Source organism: Dasypus novemcinctus, chromosome 14 (genome assembly GCF_030445035.2).
Source record: "Dasypus novemcinctus isolate mDasNov1 chromosome 14, mDasNov1.1.hap2, whole genome shotgun sequence".
Lineage (NCBI taxonomy): Eukaryota > Metazoa > Chordata > Mammalia > Cingulata > Dasypodidae > Dasypus > Dasypus novemcinctus.
Window position 1 is genome coordinate 35,895,988 of NC_080686.1, and position 23,893 is coordinate 35,919,880.

General features: G+C 44.3%; 1 protein-coding gene across 16 annotated transcripts in view; it reads right to left on the reverse strand.

Annotated features, from left to right (window-relative positions):
• Nucleotides 1-697: 697 nt before the first annotated feature.
• STAU2 (staufen double-stranded RNA binding protein 2) overlaps nucleotides 698-23,893 on the reverse strand; it is a 330,295-nt gene continuing 307,099 nt past the window's right edge. For all 16 annotated transcript variants that reach the window (XM_071207866.1, XM_071207860.1, XM_071207865.1 and 13 more), the window contains 2 exons: nucleotides 2,876-2,964; nucleotides 698-1,784 (listed from right to left, as the gene is read on the reverse strand). In XM_071207866.1, coding sequence (XP_071063967.1) covers nucleotides 1,691-1,784; nucleotides 2,876-2,964 — 183 coding nt within the window. In that variant the 3' untranslated portion in view covers nucleotides 698-1,690. The remainder of the gene's footprint in view (nucleotides 1,785-2,875; nucleotides 2,965-23,893) is intronic.

Sequence of the window (23,893 nt, forward strand, 5' to 3'; positions counted from 1 at the left end):
CAACGAGCCGGCTCCTGGCCCCGGCTGAGCTGCCTAAGACTCAGGCGGGGAAGGGCTGGGGGGAGACAGGGCCTGCCCCCTCCCCGGGGAAGGGCTCGGGGCCCCCGGCGCACTGGAGGTCGGCGGCGGGACCATTTTTCAACTCGATGGCCTCTGTGAATCCTAACTCTACAGACGTGCTGTTATTTCCACGAGGACCCGGCTTTATGTAACAAAACCTATTTCCTCCAAGGGCACCCAGCCCTCCCAGTACTGACGGACTTCCCCACCTGGGAATGGTTAAAAACAACCCTAGAGTTATTTCCTTATGTTACTGTTTGTTTATTCTCCAGTCGCGCGTGAGTCAGCCAGATCATGGTTTGTGGTGGTTTTGCTTGTGAAATCTTACATAATCATATTCCTATTGTCGTGTTGGGTTGAGCAGTTAGACCATATAGTGTTTTCTCATTGCGCAACGTTTGCAGACCAATAAAGCGAAAGCCTGAACAATGCGATGACGTGGGCGCGGGAACCCGGCCGGGAGTCACCAGGGGCGGGCTCTGCAGTTTCGCAGAGACGGGCCGGTGGCACCGGGAGCCCTCCCGGGCCTGCGTTCCACGGCCGGCAGGATGACGAGGCCGGGTGGTGGCTCTTCCGCTGGGTTTCACCGAGGTGAGATTTGAAAGATGAGAGCGAAGGAACGAGAGAACAACAACGCTTCACACAGAAACCGACCAGATTTTTACTGCGTTCGCCACACGCTGGATTCCAACATGCAGGCCCAGAGCGCGGCTGGCGATAAGCTGGCAACAGGCTTTCGCTTCCCCGCCATGTACATTATTTATTTTGATCCCACTCGCTGTCCCGAGCCCAGAGGCAGTTATTAAAAACACTCTTTTGATGCAAACAGTGAGAGGCCACAACACATGGATGCGGGTGGGGCGATTTACACAACAGGAGGTGGAGTCCAGGGAAATGGGTTTGAGAGGCAAGACGCCTCCTTGGTGGGCTAGTGTTACGGAGCTCAAAACCCACAGCTGCTTCTGTTTCTTAATTCCTGGAATATATGGAAACTAGTTGTTCCTAACATTATTTCATATTTTTAATCAAAGACCTGACCTGATTTAACACATGTTTGTTTGCATACATCTTTGAGCAGTGCGCCTTAAAGTTACTCCTATTGATACAGGATGAAGTTTCAAGTACCTGCATACAAAGAGAAAATGCATGACTCTATATGAAGACAACGACCATCACATTCCACAGCACGTCATTGGTTAATTATCAAAATTGTCAAGCATTATTTAAGAGGCGAGAGAGTGAATGTAACTGAAAGCAAGCTCCACGACAAAACAATCGGAACGACAGAAACAAATCCAACTTCTCTACTAATCATTTTAAAATTTGTCCCTCTGTTTCTAACACTGTTCATTAATTGTTATTTTAAGCTCCAGTAGCAGGATCAGATTTCGGCTGCCTCTGGGCAAATGAGTTATGATCTGATATCGAGTTCCAAGGGAAATGCTCAATGTTGTATTTTCCCCCAGTTGAATAAACAGTACCATGTATATTATCTCTTGTGTTAGAATAGTGTTGTCTTCACATAAGACTCAATAATGGCATTAGTCATTCATTTCCTTGAACACAGACACCCTCACGCGTGCTGACAGGTTTATAAGGACACGGTGGCAGCCGTGGGTGCTGGGAATTGCTAGATGACCGACTTTGATTTCTTGCAGTCCTGAGGGATGGAGCCCGGATGCGCCTGGTTATTGTCTGCGTCCTCTCCCAGATGCTTGGCTTGTCTGAAAGATTAATACATTAACAAGAGCTGAAGGTCCAGGGTTGCACATCTTCAGACATGTTTATTAGCAGATGGCACATAGGATTCAAAGGTCACCACCAAAGTGACATTTTAAAGTGAAACAACAATATTTATGTTCAGATAGTCTCCTGATGAGATCATGTGGAAATGTTTTTGGCTAAATTAACTTATAAATGGTTGCCAATCTATAGAAAACTTAAAATGCCACGTCTGTTTACCAAGTGTTTTCTTCTCACGCTCTCACCTTTTAAATATTAATGGCCAAATGTTGTTTTTGTGGCATGCTTGTATAACTGTAGGTTCAGTATATCTGGTCTTTACTTCCTGGGCCAGTGATTTTCTTTTTTTTTTTTAACTCCAAAAATGTTGCCTCCTGTATGTGTTCTGCAATCTCACCTGGGACTATTACTGCTTTAAAAGAGCCTGGATTCCACTATGTAAATATAATTACTTTCCATTTCTTTAATATAAATTGGGTTTCTGGAGAGATCCAAAACAAAGGCCCTTAGATAAGACTATGTGTTCAAATCTCATGAAAAAGATAAGAGCTGGATTTCAGAGATAAGTATTACAGCTGCATTTTTGCCTTTGCAGCCCTTAGGAGCCAAACTTTTGTGGCCATGTGTGTTTGTGTTTTATATAACAAAGTGAAAAGCAAAATGCTCTCAGCTCCTTTTCCTTTCCTCGGTTGTGCCCTCAACTTGGGAGGAATGTGAGTGAAAATTTTTACCTCAGAAAATGGTTTAGCCAGAAAATGCTCAACAGCATGAAGTGAAAGAAGCTTCTGTAAGTTTTGCAAGTCTGTGCAGTCAACAAAACTCATGTAAATATTTTGAACAAAGGCATTAAAATGCAGAAATAAACCGCAACCTGTAGGTTAAACTTTCACAGACATCTTATAGGAGAGGAAATGACCATATATATGCTGTTTTTCACTTACTTGAATTTAATTTTATTAGGAATAATTTTGTAAGATGTAGCTATTATTGTCTTGGATTTTTACCTTATCTATATATTTTGTACAATTACAAAATTGTAAATGTAATAATACTAACAAGAGTATCTACTTACTTTTCAAGAGATCCTTTTTCAATATTCATTGCCCCTTCGATTGGATCTAATCCTTGTTCAGAAAATTGTTTCAAGGCACTTAAAGCTGCCTAAAAATGAAAACAAAAACAAACAAGATCCATTCGTTGACTTTAAAGTAATAAACAGGCAATTGTAAAAGAAAGCTGGGATATAGACAGTTAATGCTCTCATTTTCATTAGTCTAAAGAAAAGCGTTTTTTTGCAGAGTTTAACAAAATTACATTTGAAGGGCTGCCTTATGGTGGCGTGCCTATGTACGTTACCAGAACTATGAAGGCTAACTGGGGAGAGGGGAGGAGGAATCTCCGTAGGTCTCCGGCCTTCTGCATAATTTTGCAAACTCACTATGCTTTATCTGCAAGTGTAGGAACACCTAGTACGAGCCTATAATACATCAACGATGGCTTTGTGTAGTTTCACATCACAAGCACTGAAACTGTACGTTGGCTTCTTTCAGGTGCAAGAATATCAGACTTTCCCAACTTGGATCCTCTTTCCAAAGTTAGCCTAAAGGTATTGTTCATGTTTATGGAAGTCTGGTCCCAACCAAGTCACAGAATGTGAGCAAAGGAACAGTAGATGCTTGTGCAGACAGAGGGGATGGTCTGATGGTACGGCATGCGCACTCGCGCTCCTTGGACCCTGGGGGAGGTAGGCCTGGCCCGGCAGGGCCCTGGGAGGCGCTGATCCGCCCACCAGCGGGGGCTGCTGACGCCGCTGACAGGCTGGTGGAGTCTGGCTGGAGAGCTGGGAGGCACCAAAAATGCACTGCTGATAAGATCTACATAACTTGTTGACACTCTTGTGCATGTTCCAAATTGTTATTTCTTTGCACAAGAATTCGGTCAGTCTTCCCCTCCCCCCGGGCCCCACTATTTTCCAGCTCCATTAGAGGGGCTTAGGGGCTTTGTTGAGTCTGAGCTAGGTGTGAGCGGGCAGGGCTGTTTTAATCTGGAGAACCCCACTGCTTCACACTTTGGGCATCTGTATCTTCTCAGTTGCCTTTGAAAAACAGCTAACTCTTGCAGTTTCCCAAACTTTTATCTGCCAAGGGGCCCCTTTGGGTAGCAGGCTAAGTGCATGGTGCCTTTTAAATTTCTTGATCTGTGGTATTTTTTCCCTCCCTTCTCTTTGGGTCTTTCTGTTTGTTTTTTTAAATCATAACTCCTACCTCCACCCACAAGTAACGGTCCTCAGTCTTTCCGTTTAGAATAATCCTTCCACTCGGATCTCTAAAGTCAGACCTCCCTGCGTTCGGATGTGCTGGTCTGGACGCCAGGGCTCGCGTCTGCAGCTCCGGCCTGGGCACCCTGGGGCAGGCAGGCGGCCGTGGCAAGCGCTCAGTTGTCCCCATTATCACTTTGAACCTGGAGTCTTGCAGGGAGGTCAGAGTCCCCTCTATTCCTGATGGTGGCCCTTGCTCAGACTATACAGCAGCTCAGAGCAGAGGATACTGCTCTTTTGTAAGCATCTGGTAGTAAGAAGGCCCGGTGTAGGGTCTAGTGGCCATCAGGGCCAACCGCAGTGGGGTGGGAACAGGGTGACAATCTCACTGGGGTACATCGTAGTTCCTCTTTAAGGAGAGTAGACGTTCTCTCTGATATTTCTTTTTTAAAAACTCTAATGTTATAAAAACAGTTTTCATTACAGAAAAATCAGGATATATAGACAAGCAAAAAAGAATGTGAAACTGTCCACAATACCACCCTTCACTGACAGCTCGGTGTGCATCCTTCTGGGTCTTTGTTTCTCCCCTGCCTGTATTTACGTACCTTAACCTGGGTCCTATCTTAGCACCGTTTGGTAAGCTGCTCTTTGCAATGAGCACACGCATTTTCCATGTCCCCCGAAACCTTTCAGTCACCTTAGTCTTCATGGCTGTAAATATCCCACTGCCTCGAGATGCCCTCCTGTATTCAGCTGATCCCTGCTGCTGGGCCTTCAGGGCTTCCAATGTTAAGCTGTTATTAGTCAAATGATGATATTTATTGTACCAAGCTTCCCAATAGTTAAGTCTTCGTCTATACTCTCATTGATTTCCTTATGATAAATTCCTAAAACTGGAACTTCTGAGCCAAAGACCAGGCATGTTTTAAAAGTTTTTTTTTAAAAGCCTACAGCACCCGGGAGCTGTCTCCCACCCAAGCGCTAACGAGGCCCGACCCCGCTTAGCTTCTGAGATCAGACAAGATCGGCGGGTTCAGGGCGGTCGGGCTGCAGACTTAAACAATTTTCTGATGTGCTTTCCACCTGCCCTCAGAGGGGCTGCCCCACCACCAGGTGAGGGTGTCCACGCCCGTAGTTGCTTTTGGAATGACCTTTCAGAACCACTTTGTGGACCATACAAGTAAACCAGTTTGGGCAGTTTTGGAGTCTCACCTTATTATTATCATTTTTTTCACCTTATTTTAAATTGGTCCATATGTTCGCTTACCGTATTCAGTAGACTTGGCATTGAGTAAAGTTTGGCTGCTTTCGAAAATTAAATTCACAAGACCCAGAAGTGGGCAATTCAAAAAAATAAATAAAATAAAAAGTAAATAAATGCATGGAGAGCTTTGACTGCCATTTGGACTCGGTGAAGTGACCCTTGAGGTCCTTTAGAATGCTGATGTGCTAAGGTGACTATGCTGAAAACAGTGTCCTTGTGGGCTTATTAAACCCACCCTGGTTTTGCAGTTCCACTTGGATTTGTGGATTCGTGTGTGGGCAGCAAACAGCCAGGCCCATTACTTCCAGGCTCGAAAGACAGACCCATCCCTGGCCTTCTTCCAAATATCCCTGATGTCGGGGGTGGGCTAATGAATTTAGAGTTCTTGGTTTATGTAACAATTTTGAACAAATGAACAGCTATTTTGTTCTGATCCATTAACATGTGAATTATTGGCAAGAATGATGATTTTTAGCAATTTCTTCCCAAATGGACTATTACTGAAAGCTATTCAGTGCCAGGAAACTCAAATTTGCAATGTGATACAGTTGAATGAGACTGCTAAGAACTCCAGGGCTTCTTGGCCCTCTTCTATTCCAAACAAGGCCAAAAGCACAACCAAAAACAAACTTTGAAAAACTTAATTAAAATAACTTATAGGTTAATGGTAGCCCATTTTCACCAGCTGCCTTTGGAACACTTGGCTCCTAGCATTGCCTAAGCACCAGGCACCAAACGATTATCAGCGTGGCGTCATTACCTGTTTCCCCGAGTGCAGGGCCCGGAGACACCTGCTGTCTTCCATCCATAGACTTTAACAGCACAGAGGAGACGAAAGCCAGGTCGCAGGAAGCGTGCTTAGTGTTTCAACTCTTGCAAAATCTCTGAGATGATTTTATCAACATGTCAAGTCCCCAGAGCACTGCCACAATGGTTGTCATCACTCAAAGAACTTCCTACAGGGATGCAGCAGGCTGGAGCGGCAGAGTGCTCTTTCCCTCGATACCACGAATGGATTGTCAGAATTCTTCTGTGGCTGCTTCCCTCCAAAGGTATGCTTAAACGCTATCCGGTGCCACAATTCTACCTACGTCTTGTGGACAATCCTGAATACAATAGCTAACAAGCATGAGTGGACTTCTTTAGAATTTATAGAAGGCAATGAAGATGATTTATCTTCTCCTCTATAAACAGTAATAATAGTTACCCTATAAGCATCACTCTGCACAAGTCACAGGACCAGGCCCTTTACCAGCATGGCCTCCAGCCTTACACACCCCTGCAAGGGAGATTCCTACTACCATAAGGGGACAGAGGCTCGGGGAATTCACATAGCCACTAAGCTCTCACAGCTTGGAAACAGCAGAGCCACGATTCGAAACCAGCCCACATTCTTAACAACCACTTTCTCCAAACTTAAAAGCTGCTCACATTCAGCCTACCCGACTTCACGTGTCTTCCAATATCATTTCAAAATCAGTACGACCTCTGCTGCATTCATTCTACTAATACTTATTTGAGGTAAGCGCATAGCAAGATCTCCATTTTACTGAGGTGCACAGGGCTCTGTTGCCTTGTGGGAACGATGGCGTCTCCCTCGCGCAGCTGCGGGAGCTCTTCTGCAACACTGGCAGTTTGGGCTATACGGTAAGTATTTTGTCACTCAGAATTACCTAGTGGCCACAGAAGAGATGACTTGATTCTTCCTTCCTTGACATCCGGAGGGTGATGAGTCTTGCTCTCTTTACTTGCCTCCCCTCTCTATTTTCCTGAAAAGAGTTTCCTGCCCTAGCGTCCTGTGGCTGCTGGCAGGAAGGAGCACCAGGCCTCTGGGTTTTGCTGGGACTGTGGGGTGTAGGAGACAGCAGGGAGGGGACTCATTGCCGTTGCAGAAGTGAAATAGACAGAGCCAGAGTTTGGCTGTGATGTATCAATAGCCATAAGCTGACTATATTCCGGAGAGCAGAATGGGCAGAGGCCTGCAGCCCAAATACCCCCTCCTCTAGGTGCCGCTCCAGAGTTCCTTCCTCCCCAGTTTGCCTGATTTCATCTGAGGAATCTGAGGCTTTCCTCCCGCCCCCAACCCCAATTCATCACCCATGACTTTCCCAAAAAGGACAGTTCAGATTAAGAAATTCCATGAAAGGAGAAGGGTTTGCTTCATTTTTCTAAAGGAAAATGCCCACAATAATAGGATTATGCAGTAATGCCTGAAGTAGCCACATTACATTTAGCCAGACCCGATTGTACACTGAGGTCAGCAAACAAAATGAGCCTTTGCTATCAGATGAATCTTTTGAAAGAACAACAAATAAAGGAGTGGCTTTGCAAACAAATACTAAAATTTAACAGATCACAAAAATGTTTAACTACCTACCTTCAAACCTGCCCAGAAGATGGTAAATGAACAAAAATTCTCATGTTTAAATTACTTGACCTGGATACAAGAACACTTGCTAGAGCCAGTTACTTTAAAAAACTCAAAGCATATTATAAATGTGCTACATAATATTAAAGGACACTTAGTGTAGAATGAAGAAAAATCAAATAAGCTCCATTTTGGGGTCCACATTTTAAGCCTGATTAAGCAATAAGTTCTAAATTGTCTATTTACTGGGAGGGTAAATAGATAACAAGATGTTCAGCTCCTACTGTCTGCTGTTCGCCCTTTCAGCATGGATAATTTGCTGTGTGATAAATGTAAACTAATCTTGGGGAGCCGTGGGAAGGAGGTAAATCTGGGATCCTTAATGAGGAACATCCTGAATGATACTTAAACCCAAGTTGTGTAACTTCCCACACACTGTGGACCAGAGAATTTCAAAGATACACTAACATAAGTGCCCAGAATCTTCCATAAGGCTTTGGCCATAAACAAATAAAGGACTCAATGATTTCATTTCCAAGGTCAGAAAATGTTTTCCTAGCAAATCAAAACAAACTCACTCAGCATCCATTTGTATGTCACTGCAGCCTACCAACTGGAATCTTAAACCTTAGCTCTACAACAATTAATGCATTCTGGGATTTTAAAAAAAAATGTATATTGAACGCAATAAATATAACTTTCAAAGAAGCAAGTAGCTATGAAATGTTCAAAAGAAGAAAAATTAAACTATTTTCAAGAAGTGGATAACATTTCTTTTTCTTATCAGCTGAACACATATCCATTTGTGTGTGCTTCCCTTAGAAGGGAGCATCTGCATAGATACATGGAAATATTTTTGTCCCCGAGATTTTACAACTGTTTGTGAGTAAAGCCCCACACGTTGAAGAACAGATGTCACTACCATTTCATGTATCCCTTGTTTTGTGCGTAGTTATAGCAATGCCAGAAACACGATGCCAACCAGAAACTCTCCAAGCCTATTTGTTGGTCTCCAATTGCACATCTGTGTGTGTGTGTCTCCCCAGAATAGAGGTGAGTCTTTCCAGTCATTTCTGTATTTTGTACCTTTTCTCTTGTCAGTTATCAATTAGTAAATAGTGTTGAAACCAGTGACTATTCTTCCTGCTTCCTTCTTCAGGGATTAAATAGTTTGTAATGACAATGTAGCAGCATTAGGTCATTCTTTGAGAGACAACAACAGTCTTCATTAGCAAAACTGAATTATTTTTCTTAAAAGGTTTTTTTTGGCACTAGAGAAGTTGTAGATTTACAGAAAAGTCATGTAAAAAATACAACTCACCCCTTTATGACATGCAGCTCTTAGTGGAGTCTTTGAACACAATGCCCAATGGGTCCTTTCTTTGCCCTTTTCCGCATCTCACACTTATCCCACCAACTTCATATCCTGATTCCAGAATAGGCTGTTCCCATTAAAGTTAGTGGAAACCATTCATGTCTGAATGTGGCCTTCAGGTTTTGGTAAGTGTTCAAGATTCGTTTTGTTTTGCTTTTTCTCCCTGACATACTTGCTTATAGTGAACTCTTCCCGAGAGCAGATATAACTGCCAGATTCATCTCAGAATACACACAGTTGTCATATATGCAGTTAATTAAATCAGTCTCCTTTAATGAGAAAATGACAGGCTTCAAATTTAAACATCTTCATTTGTAGTTGAGGCCTCTCCTAACATCTCATTCCAACAGTCTATGAGACTGACTCTGTAGTAAATCATTTAAATGATTGAAAACCTGGAAGGTTCCTCAGTAAGTCTGAAGGTTTATTGCCCAGAGAATGTGAATTTTAATGGTTCTAAGTTATCATTTTCTTTGCTTTTTTAAATGTCAAGGCTCTCTTTACACAAAATAAGAGAATCAAGACAAAAAAAGAAACATATATTTCTAAAATTTATCATAATATGATAGAATCTTTGGTCTTTACATTTCAGATGAAACAGTGATCTGACTTTAAAAATAAGATGAAAAAAGGAGTATCCACTGAGCTTTAATTAAACCACTTGCTGCTCTGCCTTCTAACAATTTCATATTAGCCTGAACTTTTCATTCATGCTTACACAGCCCTATTAGTTTGGGTAATTTCCATAAAATTGGTCTTTATAAAATGGCTTACCCTTTGAACAAAAGGATATCTGCCAGCTAAGGTGATAGTCACTTTTTGTGGGGAAAAAAAAAAAATTGGAGGGGGGCAGTGGTCAGAGAGACCTGCAGATTCTAGAAAGACTATGTAACTAGAACAAAGAATAGGATTTCTGACTCTAAAGTTTGGGGATTTAGTATAAAATCAGGCATTTAAACTACCGATTTACTCATCCCCTTTATCTGTGCAGTCAGGCTCTCCCGATGGGAAATGTGGGGAGCTGCCTGCCTTGACAACAGTCCAGGGCTGAACCTGAAGCAGAATTCACTGTGCTGAGGAATGTGTTTGGTGTGTTTGGTACAGACTTGAGCAGCAGAGTCCACACTACCACGTCTTCCTCCAACCATGCTCTTTCTATTTTACCGACATCATTCCTTTCCAAATTCCTGTTTTGTCCTTTAATCTTTTTCGATTTAACACAAAGTCCCCTTTGCAACGGTGTTTCCCAAAACAAGGTGTTGGGGTGCATCAGCACGCTGCTGAGGCAAGCACCCCTAAAGGGGCTTTGCAGATGTGATCAAGGTTATGAACAGTGAGATGGGGAGATTATCCTGGATTATCCAGCTGGGCCCAAGCTGATCACTTGAGTCTTTACTACCAGAGAACTTTTCTGGGCTGTGGTCAGAGGGAGAAGTGACTATGAGAGAAAGGCACAGAGATGCAACGGTGTTGGCTTTGAAGATGGAGAAAGGGGCCATGGGTTAAGGAATGTGGGCAGCCTCTAGAAACTAGACAAGGCAGAGAAACAGATTCACCCTTGGAGCCTCCAGAAAGAAACTGCCAACACCTTGATTTTAGACCAGAGAGGCCCACGTCTTACTTCTGACCTATTCGTTATAAAATAATACATTTGTGTTGCTTTAAGTCACTAGAATGCTGTAGTATGTTATAGCAGCAATCAGAAACTAATACACCTTCCTAGTCATCTGGATGAGGAAGGGGAAGTGGCACAGAATTTGGAATCTTTCAGGCCTGGATTAAAATTCCAGTTCTGCCGCAGACCACCTGTGTGTCCTTATGCAAGTTACTTTACCTCTCGGAGCCTCTTTTCCATCATTTGTCAATTAGAGACGACAACACCTACTGCACTGATTGTAAATGGCTTAATGCATGGACCATAGTGGACTTAATGAATGGTGGCTTTCATTACACATCTTTTTCCTCTTTGCTCTCTCTTGAGCTCCATCAGTCATAAAATTCTTTAAACTCCCTTTCTATCTTCATGTAATTTATGTCCAGTCTCTTGTAATTTCTTTAGGACATTGCTCACTCATTGGTCTTCCTAAAAGAACCTTATCATTATGCCTCCCCTTAATCAAAAGTCATTAGTAGCTCCCAGCTCTAGAATAACATTCTGTATCCTGGGCCTGGCATTCAAGGCCCCATCAGCCGGTCCCGATCAAATTCACAACCTCATTTCCTGCCACTCCATTAAAGCAGTGCTTCCCAAAGTGTGATTCCAAAACACACCAGTCACATCCTTAGGAACATGCAGAAGGATCTGGCACTATTAATAGGCTCCCCCAGATAGCTGGTTTGGAGATACTCAAAATTTAAGAGGCTCTTCCCACATGCGTCGCTATCCTAGTTAGACTGGTCTACCTGTTATCTGCTGGAAACCTCTGAGTTTTCCTATCTCCACACTTGTGATCCTGCAGTCTTTATATTGGAGAAAACTTCCCTCCAGCCTGTTTCCACCTCTGGATTTCTATCAGCCCTTGCCATTTGCCTCCCTGAACTGTTAGTCATCCTCGATGTGTTTATGTCCTGTCTCCCAGGTCATCAGACAGCCCTTGGCTGGGAGAGACACTTTCTTCTTTGAAATAACCATGATGTGTTTACAGAACACTCTCAAGGTATAATCCCTGATCGATTATCCATCTTAAGAAGCCCCAAATGGATAAGAGCACACAGACATGTTTCTCCTTTCTGTTTTCTCTCTCATCAGAGTCAGTATCTTGCCCTCGTTTGCATCAAAGTTTGTCTCTAGTGGGACTTTCTCTCTTGAACACTTCTCCACACTGACCCACAAGCCAACGTGCCATGGAGTAAACAATCCCGAGCGGGCAGGCCTGGGCTGTATTTATCCATCTGAGAGGTTTTTCTGCTCCATAATTTACTACCAAGGAATACAGATAGTAGTTATTGTCTGCTTCAGCAGCCTGGGGCCTGCCAAGGAAGTGCCTGGGGAGCCTGTCTAGGAAGAGCCCACCAGTAGGGCTTTGTCTGAGATTTTGGAGGTAGCAGTCCCTGAAACAGAGGGAGGGGCCAGAGGGGAGCCTTTTCCACCTGAGGACCTGCAGGGCAATCGTAGCTGAATTAGGCCTCAGCAACCCTCCTCTCCCTGCTCTGAAGGTCCATTGGGATTTCTTTAATTTTACCCCAGAAAGTACTCAAAGATTTCCTGCTGAACATGGACACAGTCTATTGAGGAATTCCATCTGGGTTTGAGTGTGTGATTGAAAAATCTTACATTACAGTAATTTCTTAATTTTTGCTGTACTTACTGTATTCCTGAATTGCACACACATTTGGGGGAAGGCATGTGATGGTCAAACCAGACAACCTTTAGAGTTCTGTTGAATTCTGACTCCTTGACTGTACTGATAGAGTTCCAGTATAAAATGATGGTGAAGGTAAGTGGCTTGTAGGCCTTGCTGATTCTCTCAGTGGGGACTCACGCAGAAAGGTTGATGTTCTTGGGGGGCCATCCCCGTGGTGGAATTCCAGCCAGCAAGGGGCCAAAATGGACCCTCTCCTCCATTCCAAATGTTTCCTTAACCTCTTGCTGACACACTTTCAAAACCAGAAGTCCCAAACATTTGCAAAGGAATAAAGAATTACCCCCACATATAACCCAGATCAGGAAGTATCATCATTTCACCAATCTTGGTTCATATATCTCATTTCCTATTGTCCTAAAGTATTCTAAAGCAAATATCAGGTAAAGATATATGCCATTATCACACCTAACAAAGTTAATAATAAATCCTTTATATCATCAAAATACCCAGGTCATTTTAAATTTCCCTGATAGTCTCAAAGAAGTCTTCTAGAGGTGGTTTTCAAAGCCACATCCCAACACATCTGCATATTGCATTTGGTTGATGGATCTCTTTAGACCTAAAAGTCCTGTGGCAGGCAGGAAAACGCCCCAAAGATGTTCATGCCCTTATCCCCAGAACCTTGAATATTTACATGGCAAAAGGGACTTTGCAGATGTGGTTAAGGGCAAAGACCTTGAGATGGGGAAAGCATCCTGGGTTATCCAGCTGGACCCAGTGGAATCATATGAGCCCTTGGAATGTGACCCTTTCCCAGCTGGGGTAAGAAAGAAGGGTCAGACAGATGTGAAGACAGAGGAAGGGGTCAGAAGATACAGAACACGGGCAAGGAAATGGGTGGTCCCCGTAGAAGCACCAGAAAGGGACACAGCCCTGCCAACAGCTTCTAAGCCCAGTGAGACCTGTGCCATCTTCTAGCCTCCAGACTGTAAGACAGAAGAATGGGTGTTGCGTGCAGCTGCCAGGTTAGTGGCAATTTGTTCCAGGACAATGGGAAACGAGTACAAGTCCTTTAAGAGGGGACCAAAAGTCACCCAGAAGTGTGAAAGTCTGAAGGCAGATTCGTTCCTGAGATGGGCTGGTGTTGAGAGGAGACGGGGAGCCAGCAAAGGTGTGGGAGGGAGGGGGGTGCAGGGCTGAGGAGAAATGGCGCCCACAGGGATGGGTGGCCCTTCAGTAGCACCACCCAGGCAAGAACAGAAGAGCCCGCCCGAAGAAGCAGCCTTTGTCACCAGACAGAGTCACTGCTCTGCTTAAGTCCTTCAACTGCCTCCCTCTGCCCTTAGAATACAATCGAAATTCATTCCAGGGACCCACGCACCACTCTCCTTTCCACTAGTTACGTGCTGGTCTCCTTTCCCTCAGGAAGCCACGACAAGCTCCTCCCCACTCAGGGACTCTTGCCCCCCCTTCTGCCCAGCGGTCCTCTCGGGAGCGCCTCTCAGCCTCCCCTGCCCGCCGCACTGGAGGTGAGCCCCTTCCCCCAAGTCATCTCCCCACGTTCACTTCCCTCACAGCTCTTGTCACCATCTCATCACCTCCAGGAGAGGCCTTGATTGCTAACTCACTACAGGGCGCCCTCATTCATTCCACAAACATTTATCGAGAAGCAGACACTACGCTAGGCATGAAGGGAACCGAGCCGAACGAGCACAGTCCTGCGTCTTCGTGGTGGGTGTTGCACAGGGAGGCAGCCACAGCGCCGGCCGCGCGACAAGGCGCCCGCTCCAGGCAAAGAATCAACAGCAGCGACACTCAGAAAGGGCCTGCGAACCTCCCCGGAGAAGTCAGAGGTGTCCCAGGGGGCGGCCCTGGAGGGCAGACTTAGGGTGGACAGGAATTATTAAGGAGGCAGGGAGAGGGTGCTCTCGGCAGAGGCAGCTGCCTGCGCCCAATGGCTCAGAGAGGCCGGAGCTGGGGTGCGAGTGGGAGCTGAGGAACGCGAGGAGCGTCTTGGAGGATTTGAAGCTGTCGTGGGGCGAAGGGAGGCGCCTTGTTCTGGGGAAGGCTGAGCCAAGCCCCAGAAGCCTCGGGCAAGCAGATCCGGGCGCCTGACAAGAAGACACCTCGTGTCCAGCGAGGGCAGGCTGGACGCCGCAGCGAGCCGATGCCCACCGCCGGGGCGCCCGGCAGAGCGCGGGCAGGTGGCGCTGGGGCGGCGGCTGGGGCGGCCTCTCATCTCTCGGGCTCTGCGACACTCGTCAGGCCTGCGTGCTTGGGCAGGGCCACACAGCGGGAGGGGCATGCCAGCACAGGTGCAGTGTGAGCACAGGGCTTGGAGAGGCGACACCGAAAGCAAAGTAACATGTTGTAAGTATGGTTGGCTGGTGGAGTTCTCACTGTTGGGGTGAAATATTGATCACGTGAGAAAGTGTCTATCCTTTGTTGTTCCTCAATTTATCCTCTTAGAACACTGATTGAGAAAAATCTGTCCTATCACAGGGATTAATGCGTGATGTTTATGGAACAGCTGGAGTTTCCTGCTGCATACAATGGCATGCTGGTAAATGTTTAACAACTGGATCTCTGGGGACAAAAAGTCCCTGATTGTACCATAGCTGATTTCAAGCTTCCAAGGTGACTTCACTGACTCTCGCACATCACTGCATGAGAACATCAAGCAATATCTTCACCCACCCCTCGCCCGCCGCATAGGGAGCAGGCTGGGCATGTGCTGGTGGATGCTCGGGGGAGGTCGAGAGTCTGGGATGGCAGTCACACTAACCCGGGCTCAACAACAGCCTCCTCCTCTTACCAGCCATGTGACTATAGGCAGGTCAAAATCTCAATGATTAAATGATGATCACATCTTGTACTGACTGAGCGCCGACTCTGCTCTAAGGACTTGATGTTTCCTAACTCATTTCATCTTCTTAGTGACCATATCAAATTAGGCCTAGGGCGACAGGTGTAGCTCAATGATGGAGCACCATAAACAAGGTCTTAGGTTCGATTCCCAATACCTCCTAAAAAAAAAAAAATTAAGCTTCTTATCCCCAGATAGGCTAAGGAGACTCTTGCGACAGAGCTGAAGTAATTTGCACAAGACCTCACAATTTATTCCTGGTAGATCCAGATTGACTCTGGAACCCAAATTTTTAACCGCTCTATTGTACCACCTCTCAATCAAGTATGAAATTTAATAGCTTAAGCCATTCCACGGTATGGAGCCCTGTGAGGGCAAGGTCTGGTGTCAGACTCTGAGAACATGAAGCTCCCTCTTTGACTCACCCCCTTACTTCATCTTATGCTCTGCCTGAGCTGTGGTCTTCAGGGTAGTGAAGGGGGTGGAGGGGTGAATTGAGAAGATGCAGAGCTGGCAGTGTAAGCTGCCAGGCTTATCTGGGTAGGAGAGCAAGTGATGACTCAGGCTGGACTGACCTCAGCAGCAGGAGCTTTGAGTTGGGGCCAAGATTTGGAGTTAGGCTATAGCAGGGTCATTGCCAAGGTTGGGAAACCTGGTAGGCTGGGACCAGATATTTACTGGGCTAGTGAGAACCTACAAATGAATCTACTTAATCACCAAGTTCAGATATTTTATTAATGTTATAGGCAAGATTTCTCTTGACTTCCAGAACCTCCCCTCTTGCTTTTCCTCTTCTTTCACTGGGCACCTTTCTCACTCTCCTTAACTATTGACATTTCCTCTTCTTCCTGACTGTTAGAGTCCATTCTTGGACCTTGGGACCTCTTGTTTTCTCTATCCATATTTAGTTCCTATGATCTCACTGAGTCCTATGGCTTACATTACTTCTAAATATTGATGGGCCCCAAATTCCCATCTTCAGGCTGGCCTTCTCCTCTAGAGTCCACATATACAACTGCCTACTGGATTTATCCACTTGGATGTCTAATAAGCATTTCAAAGTGAACTGCCCAAAACTAGATTCTTGATTACCAATCCCCAAACCACTCCTCCCAGGAAATGGCACCCCAATTCAACCAGGCAAAAAAAAATCCCTAGGAATCAGCCTCACTCGCTTCCATTTCTCTCTTACCTTCCACATCCTGACCCATTAACAAACTCTGTTGCATCTTCTTTGAAATACATCCAGAATCTACTTCTCACCACTTGCTCAGCCACCATCCTTGCCTAAGCCACCATCATCTCTCACGTAGATGCAAGCAGTATCCTCCTAACTGGGCTCTCAGTGTCTATCCCTGCTCACTTGAAGCCTATTCTTTGCATATATTCAGTGATATTTCTGTAATATAAATGAGAACATGTCACTACTCTGCTCAGAACTCTTCCATGGTTTCTCATTGCTCTTAGAATAAAATCCAAACTCCTTACTGTGGCCCCAAAGCCTACGTGATCTTGCCCCATCTACAGATCCAATCTCATCACCTACCACTCTGCTCAAGCCCAAGCTCTAGCCACATGGGTCTTTTCGCTCTTCTTAGAAAACCCTGGGTTCATTCCCATCTCATGGACTTTCATATGCTTTTCCCAGACCTGGAAGACTCTTCTCCCAGATCTTCATAGGGCTGCTCCCTCACTTCAGTTCAACACTCAAATATCACCTCACAGTGACTACTTGATCTAAAGGAGCTGGCCACCACTGCAACCTTAATGTTCTCTCATCAACTCACACTGCCTTTATTTTAGTACTTATTGCTCCTAACATTTTATTATGTATTTATTCTTGTGCTTGCTTATTGTCTGTGTCCCCCATTAGAACTGAAGTTCTATTAGAGCAGATTTGTCTGTTTTGTCCATTGCTGGGTCCATAGCAGCTTGAATAGTAGGCCCTCAATAAATATTTATTGGTTGAATGAGTGAAAGAAGGGCTAGAGGCATTGACTATGCTTAACCATATTTGACGCCCTTACAGTCATTTAAGTATATATATATACATATATATACGTATATACTCATATAATTTCTATTAATTCTCAGGCGTTCACTATTAGAAAGTAGAAAGATTATTTCCCCTATTTTACTGAAACCAGAAGTAACAATTCATCAGATGTTTAACGGCTGCTTGTTCAGCTAGAGCAAGTAGCTGCTAAATGTTCATCTTTCAAATAAGGTAAGTAAGGTATCATGACCAGTCCCAGTGTGGGTATTCTCCTATGTTACAAACTTATTGTAGGCCAATTACATACATTATTGCAACTTTGGAAGAAACTATATTGGCATTACCTGTTTATTACTTTTTTTCCTAGAAAGTCGTCATCCTTCTCAAGTCACACAAATGCAAATTAACTGTGAAGTTCGAGATGTAAGCTACTTCTTTTTTTCTATTTAAACCCAAAAGGAAACCACAACACTATAATAATATCACACTTTGGCCTGATGAATTGTAGAAACTCTTTCAAAAGTAAGTTTTAAAATCTGTGGTTCAATAACCATCTTAAAGGAAAAACTGGTATCCTGATCCCCTAAAAACATCTTCATTAAGGTAATACAATCAATTGGATGAAGAGATTTACTTTGTGTTTGAATAATTACGATCACAAAGGGCCCCCTCCACACCCACCCCCAAATTAGAAGAATTAATATACTTTGGGGGTATCACTTAGACTGCCAAACACGTATGCAAAAAAATCTCCTAAGTTGTTTTAAGAAACTGCTTGTACTCTGTAAGAGGGTCAACACATTCTAATATGATATCCAAACTCAGTTTTTTCTAATTGCTTGGCTGCAAATGAAGACAGAAGGTTATAAGTATAAGAATTTATGTGATGATCGGTGATGGAATCCTAATCCACCTTAAGCTGCATGCTTGACAACTGGCAGTTCCCAACGTGTATTAAGAGACAAAGAAAATTTTTTTGCCTGAGGGTACATTCCCTTATGAAAGCAGAATTTTTCTTCTTCTTTGTCTTTCTAAAGATATCATATTAAACTCCACTCATGGTGGTTAATCTTCTAAAGGGGCAAGATGGACAGGAGAGGGAATCCATGATAGATTTATAAATTAGGGGTAAAATGTAACACGAGGCATTCCAATAGGCAGTTTCAAATCAAAACTCCAACTTGGGCAAGGGGCATTATATCAACCAACAGCATTCTTTAGAAATGCCTGACATTCAATTGGATAGAATTATATGTTGAAATAGATGAAGGCATATTGTGAATGTTTTTCCTCTAGCATCTGGTAGTGTCAAAGCCCAGGAGGAAAAGTGATGACCATGCCAGAATTAAAAAGCTGCCTGTTTGGATAAATATTCGGAAAGGCTATGAATTAAGTTTTCAAAAGGCTAGAAGAATTGGCAGAAAGTGGGGGGAGGTGCTAAAAGCAGTAAGCTGTTTGGAATTTGAGCGTATGCAACTTTAGTGCTTTGTACAGCCAGTATTTTTTGCCAAATAAAGGTGACCTTATATTTCAGAAAAGGAAAATGAACAAATGAGTACAAGCAGAAAAAGCAAGAAGACAATACCCCGATGTGTAAAAGTAAGTAGTGCTTATCCTGTGTGAGATGCAGGATGGGAAGAGCCCCAAGGGAAGCCAGGCGCCTCCTCTGTGGAGCCTTTCTACATCTGGAAGGGTGTGGACTTGTGTTCTGCACCCTGTATATTAGTCAAGGTGGGCTACTTGCTGTAAACAAAGACCCCAGAGGAGCAGTGCTCACAGGGCTGAGTGTACGTGGGCAGCAGACCCTGGCCAATCAGGGTCCCAGGCCCCTTCTGATTTGTGACTCTGCCCTTCTCTAGGCTGGCATTATGGTACTCTCTATTCAGTCAGTGGAAGGGAGAATAAAATGGAAGATGGTGCACAGAGGATGTTATGAACTAGAACTGAAAGTGCTCACATTCCACTGGCCAGCACTCAGTGACGAGACCACACCTAACTCCGCGGGTTGTGGGGCAACCAAGTCTACCTAGGAGCCGAGAAGAGGAAGCAGGTTTGGCAAGAAATTAGTCTCACCACAGATGGTAACGCACTATCACACCCACTTGCTGAGAAATCTACATGTTGATCTCCCCACACTAAACTGTAAACTCTGAGAATAGGGGCAGAGTTGGGTCTTATTTTTCTTAATATCGGTCACACCCAAAACTGGCATGGAGTTGATGCTCGGTTAGTAGCAAGTGGATGCATGCTCCTGGCTCACGGAGTCTGGCTCCCTGGAGGCCTGGAGACTGGTGCCCCAAGCTCTAAGATTGCCAAGAAATGGCTGGATCTCTTCCTCCTCCATATGGCCTCTCTGTGGAACCATTTCCAGAAGGCACAGGGACCATGTCAACATGCCAACTAAGACAACCTTCTCAGAAGTGTCCTCCACCTCCTTCACTCCAGCCCCTTGCGGGGAGGGAGAGGTTGGGTTCCTGAAAACAACAAAGGACTGGGCAGAGGGTTTCTAGAGAAGTCCAACCTCTAGAGAAAAGGAGAATCAAAACCTAACTAGATTTTCTTTATCACCTGGGAAAGAAGTCAGAAATTATATGTGAGTGAGCAAGTCTATAGATATTTGTGAAAATCTGGAACCTTAATCTTTCTGTCTCCATTTGGTTTTACTTAAAACAGGAACCCAACCCCTATGTGAATATTCAGGAACAAAGGAACAACAAAGAAAGGGGTTGTGGGGGGGGGGGGAACACGTGCGTGCCACTCTGCCGTCAGGTTGGGGTAAGGTGAATCCTAAGAGAGAGACTGAGGGAGCAGCTTATTCATTTTTTAAAACAAAATTACAATGAAAGGAAAACTGGTAATTTGGACCTCTCCGAAGTTAAAAAACTTTTACTCAGTAAAAGGGCCTGTTAAGAGCATGAAAAGATAAGCTACAGACTGGGAGAAGATACTTGCAAACCACATGGCTGACAAAAGACTCATATCTAGAATATATAAAATACCTTCAAAATTCAACAAACAATAAGCAATTAGTTTAAACAAACAAAGAAAACAATACAAAATGGGCAAAGACGTGAAGAGATATTTCAATGAAGAAGACATACAGGCGGCAATATATATATACACACACACACATATCTCACATGAAAATATATCCAAAATCACTAGCCATGAGGACCATGATGAAGTATCACTACACATCTACTAAAATAGCTAAAATAAGAAATAGACCACCAATGCTGGAGAGGAGGCAGAGGAACTAGATTGCTTATACATTGCCAATAAATGGTACAGCCACTCTGGAATATAGTTTGGCTGATTTCTTGAAAAATATAAACCCAAACTCATTGCACAACCCAGCAATTGTGCTTCTGAGCATTTATCCCAGAGAAATGAAAATTTATGTCCACACAAAAACCTATACACAAATGTTCATAGCAACTTTATCAATAAAAGTCAAACACTGTAAACAACCACAATATCCTATAATAGGTGAATGATTAAACAAACTGAGGTAAATACATGTATAGATTACTATTCAGCATAAAAGGGAAAATGACTTATTGATACATACACAACTTAGATGAATCTTGAGGGCACTAGGCTGCATGAAAAAAGCCAGTGTCAAAGATCACATACTGAATGATTCCATTTACATATCATTATTGAAATGATAAACTTATAGAGTTGGAGAACAGATTAGTGGGAGTGGTTACCAAAGGATAGTGACGGTAGGGGATGGAGGAGAAGGGTGAGATTATAAAAAGAATGGCACAAGGGTGATCTCTGTGGTGAAGGGATAGTATCTTGATTGGGATGGTGGTTACCTGAATCTATACACATGTGATCAAATAGCATAGAACTAGACATCCATACTCTACCATATCAATATCCTGGTCCGGAGATAGTACTTTGGGTCTATAAAATGTAGTTATTTGGGGAAACTGGATGAAGAGTACATGGGATCTCTCTGTAATATTTTTGCAACTTGTTGTGAATCTATGATTATTTAAAAATAAAAAGTAAAAAAAAAAATTAAGTTAGAACTGCACTTTGGAATATAAGTATTTTTAATTTAAGAATTAATAATTCTCATAAAATTTTGAAAAATACTTAAACGTTGGTAGATGTTGTCAAAACACTTTTTTTTTAGGAGGTCCAGGGACTTGAACCCAAGACCTTGTACACGCGAAGCAGGCACTCAACCACTGAGCCACACCCAAATTGCTTTCTAACGCAGTTGCAACAAGTAATGGGTTGGTACTTTAAGGAGATCAGGAAGGCAGGCCGAGTCCCTGGGTCTGGTCCCAAAAGGGAAGGGAAACCGCAACACTGGAGCTGCCTCGGGCCCAGGAGGTGGCCCTCCTCAAAGAACTACTCTGCTTCCCACTTCCATGCCCAGGAAAGTCACATTTTTTGGAAGCTGGCAATTCATTTCCTGTTTCCTCCCACATCTGTGTGGTTGGATCGTACTTCATCCTTATCTGGAAATGAAGTGAGAGGACATATCTTACCATCCTCTGGGAAACACGAGGGAAGGATTGGTCTTCCCACTCAAGAAATGCTGGGACATTCTCGAAAACTCAAACACTGGTTAGGGCATCTGGTGGTGGGATTTTCAGAAGTTTCCAACTCCTCTTCCTTTCATCGAAATAAACATTAATGATTCAATTTCCCCATTGGGAACTTCAGACAGAGAACCTTTCAATTAATAATGGTTTCAGCATTTAAAGCAATGTATTTGATGGTGTTAATTCTCTCCACTAACAGAAGCAACAGTTATGATCCCTGTAAAAACCAATTTAGACTTCATTTTTTCCATTACTTAGAATAAAGACCCAGTCTTAACATCCATGCCCTCTAAAGGAAACCTGTCCTGCTAAAAGCCTTTCGTGGCTCTTCACCATCAGCAGAAGAGAGTGGAGTGTGGCAGCGTGGCTCCCTGTGACACGATCACCACATGCCTCTCCAAGTTTCATCTGCTGCTGCACTCCATCTGCATTTTACTTACTCTTTTGTAGCTTCAAATTGCCTGTAGCTCTCCTTCACACATGATACTCTTTCCTACCCCTGTGCCTTCCTCCCACTGTTCCCTCTGCTTGGAACCAGGTGGTCTCCCAGCCTTTCTTTACCTAACTGACTTAACGCTCAGACCCAGCGTAGACATATTCCCCTCCAGGAAACTGTCTGCACGTTTTCACTTGACCAAATGTCTGCTCTCTGTAGACAGTTAGCATGTTCTGCACAATACTATAATTACCTGATTGTCTGTCTACCCGGGTTGGCCAGGAGCTCCTCAGAGCTATGGGTCATGCCTCCCTCATCTCTTTCATCCAGTACTTGGTAGAGCAGGCACTTAATAAAACGTCTGTGCAACACCTTTGAATTATCCCCTCAATGTCCATGACTTGAGTGTGAGTCATGAAGGAATCCTCTGGGCACTTTCCCTTCTCACCCGCCATCTGCAATTTGTGGGAACGTTGAGCATGGGCTAGCTTTTGTCTAAGGGCAGTAGATGTGAGAATGCTGGAATCCTGACCCTTCTCAGTCTTCTTAGTATGTCCTCTCATTGCATTAGGGATATTAGAAATAATAATTTTACTGGGAAAGTAAATGGTGCTTGCTAAAAAATTGCACAGGCCCAGCTCCTTACTGAGGAACAAGAATGGGCATGGCCAGTAGCCTAATTCCTTTGCCCTTGAGGTCACTCGAGCTGAAGTGCTGCTCACTTCCTGGAGGACTCTGTCCCCTGAGCCTCTTGCAGGGTAGGTTGGTCCTGAGGGCGCAACTTTGCTGCATTTGCCTCGGACTGAGTCTTGCACCCGAGGACAGGGACAGGGTTTCCTCTGCACTTCCAAGTATGAAAGTTTTTGTACCTGTTTACTAAGAAATATGAGTAAGTATAGCCTCTTTCCATCTTTAACTGCCAGAAGCAACCAGTATTGATGAGGAATCCGCGGGTTACAGCAGGCCCTCACAGGAGGCCTGGAGACGTGGCTCAGGGGGATGACAGTTCGCGGGCCGTCCTGGCTCTGAGCGACACGCCTTCTTCTTCCTTGGACCCTCCACGGGCCCGTTCCCAGCACAATTCTTGTTTGATTTTACATTGGACTAACCTAGGTGCAAAGTGACTGGACCTTGCCAAGGTGAACTCTGAGTGAAATTCTAATATAGGCCTGCTGGAATTGCTTCCTCTCCCTCCCAACTGTAGGAATCAATGAGCTTCAAACCAGAAGATGTAAAGGTTGGCAAAATCATCTTGCCTTACAGGAATTCAAAGATAGAGATCATTTTGGCAAAGGACACACAGGTTTTTAAAAAGTTAAGGAGGGAAGCGGACTTGGCCCAGTGGATAGGGCGTCCGTCTACCACATGGGAGGTCCACGGTTCAAGCCCCGGGCCTCCTTGACCCGTATGGAGCTGGCCCATGCGCAGTGCTGATGCGCACAAGGAGTGCCCTGCCTCGCAGGGGTGTCCCCCACATAGGGGAGCCCCACGCACAAGGAGTACGCCCCATAAGGAGAGCCGCCCAGTGCGAAAGAAAGTGCAGCCTGCCCAGGAATGGCACCGCACACACAAAGAGCTGACACAACAAGATGACACAACAAGAAACACAGATTCCCAGTGCCTCTGATAAGGATAGAAGCGGTCACAGAAGA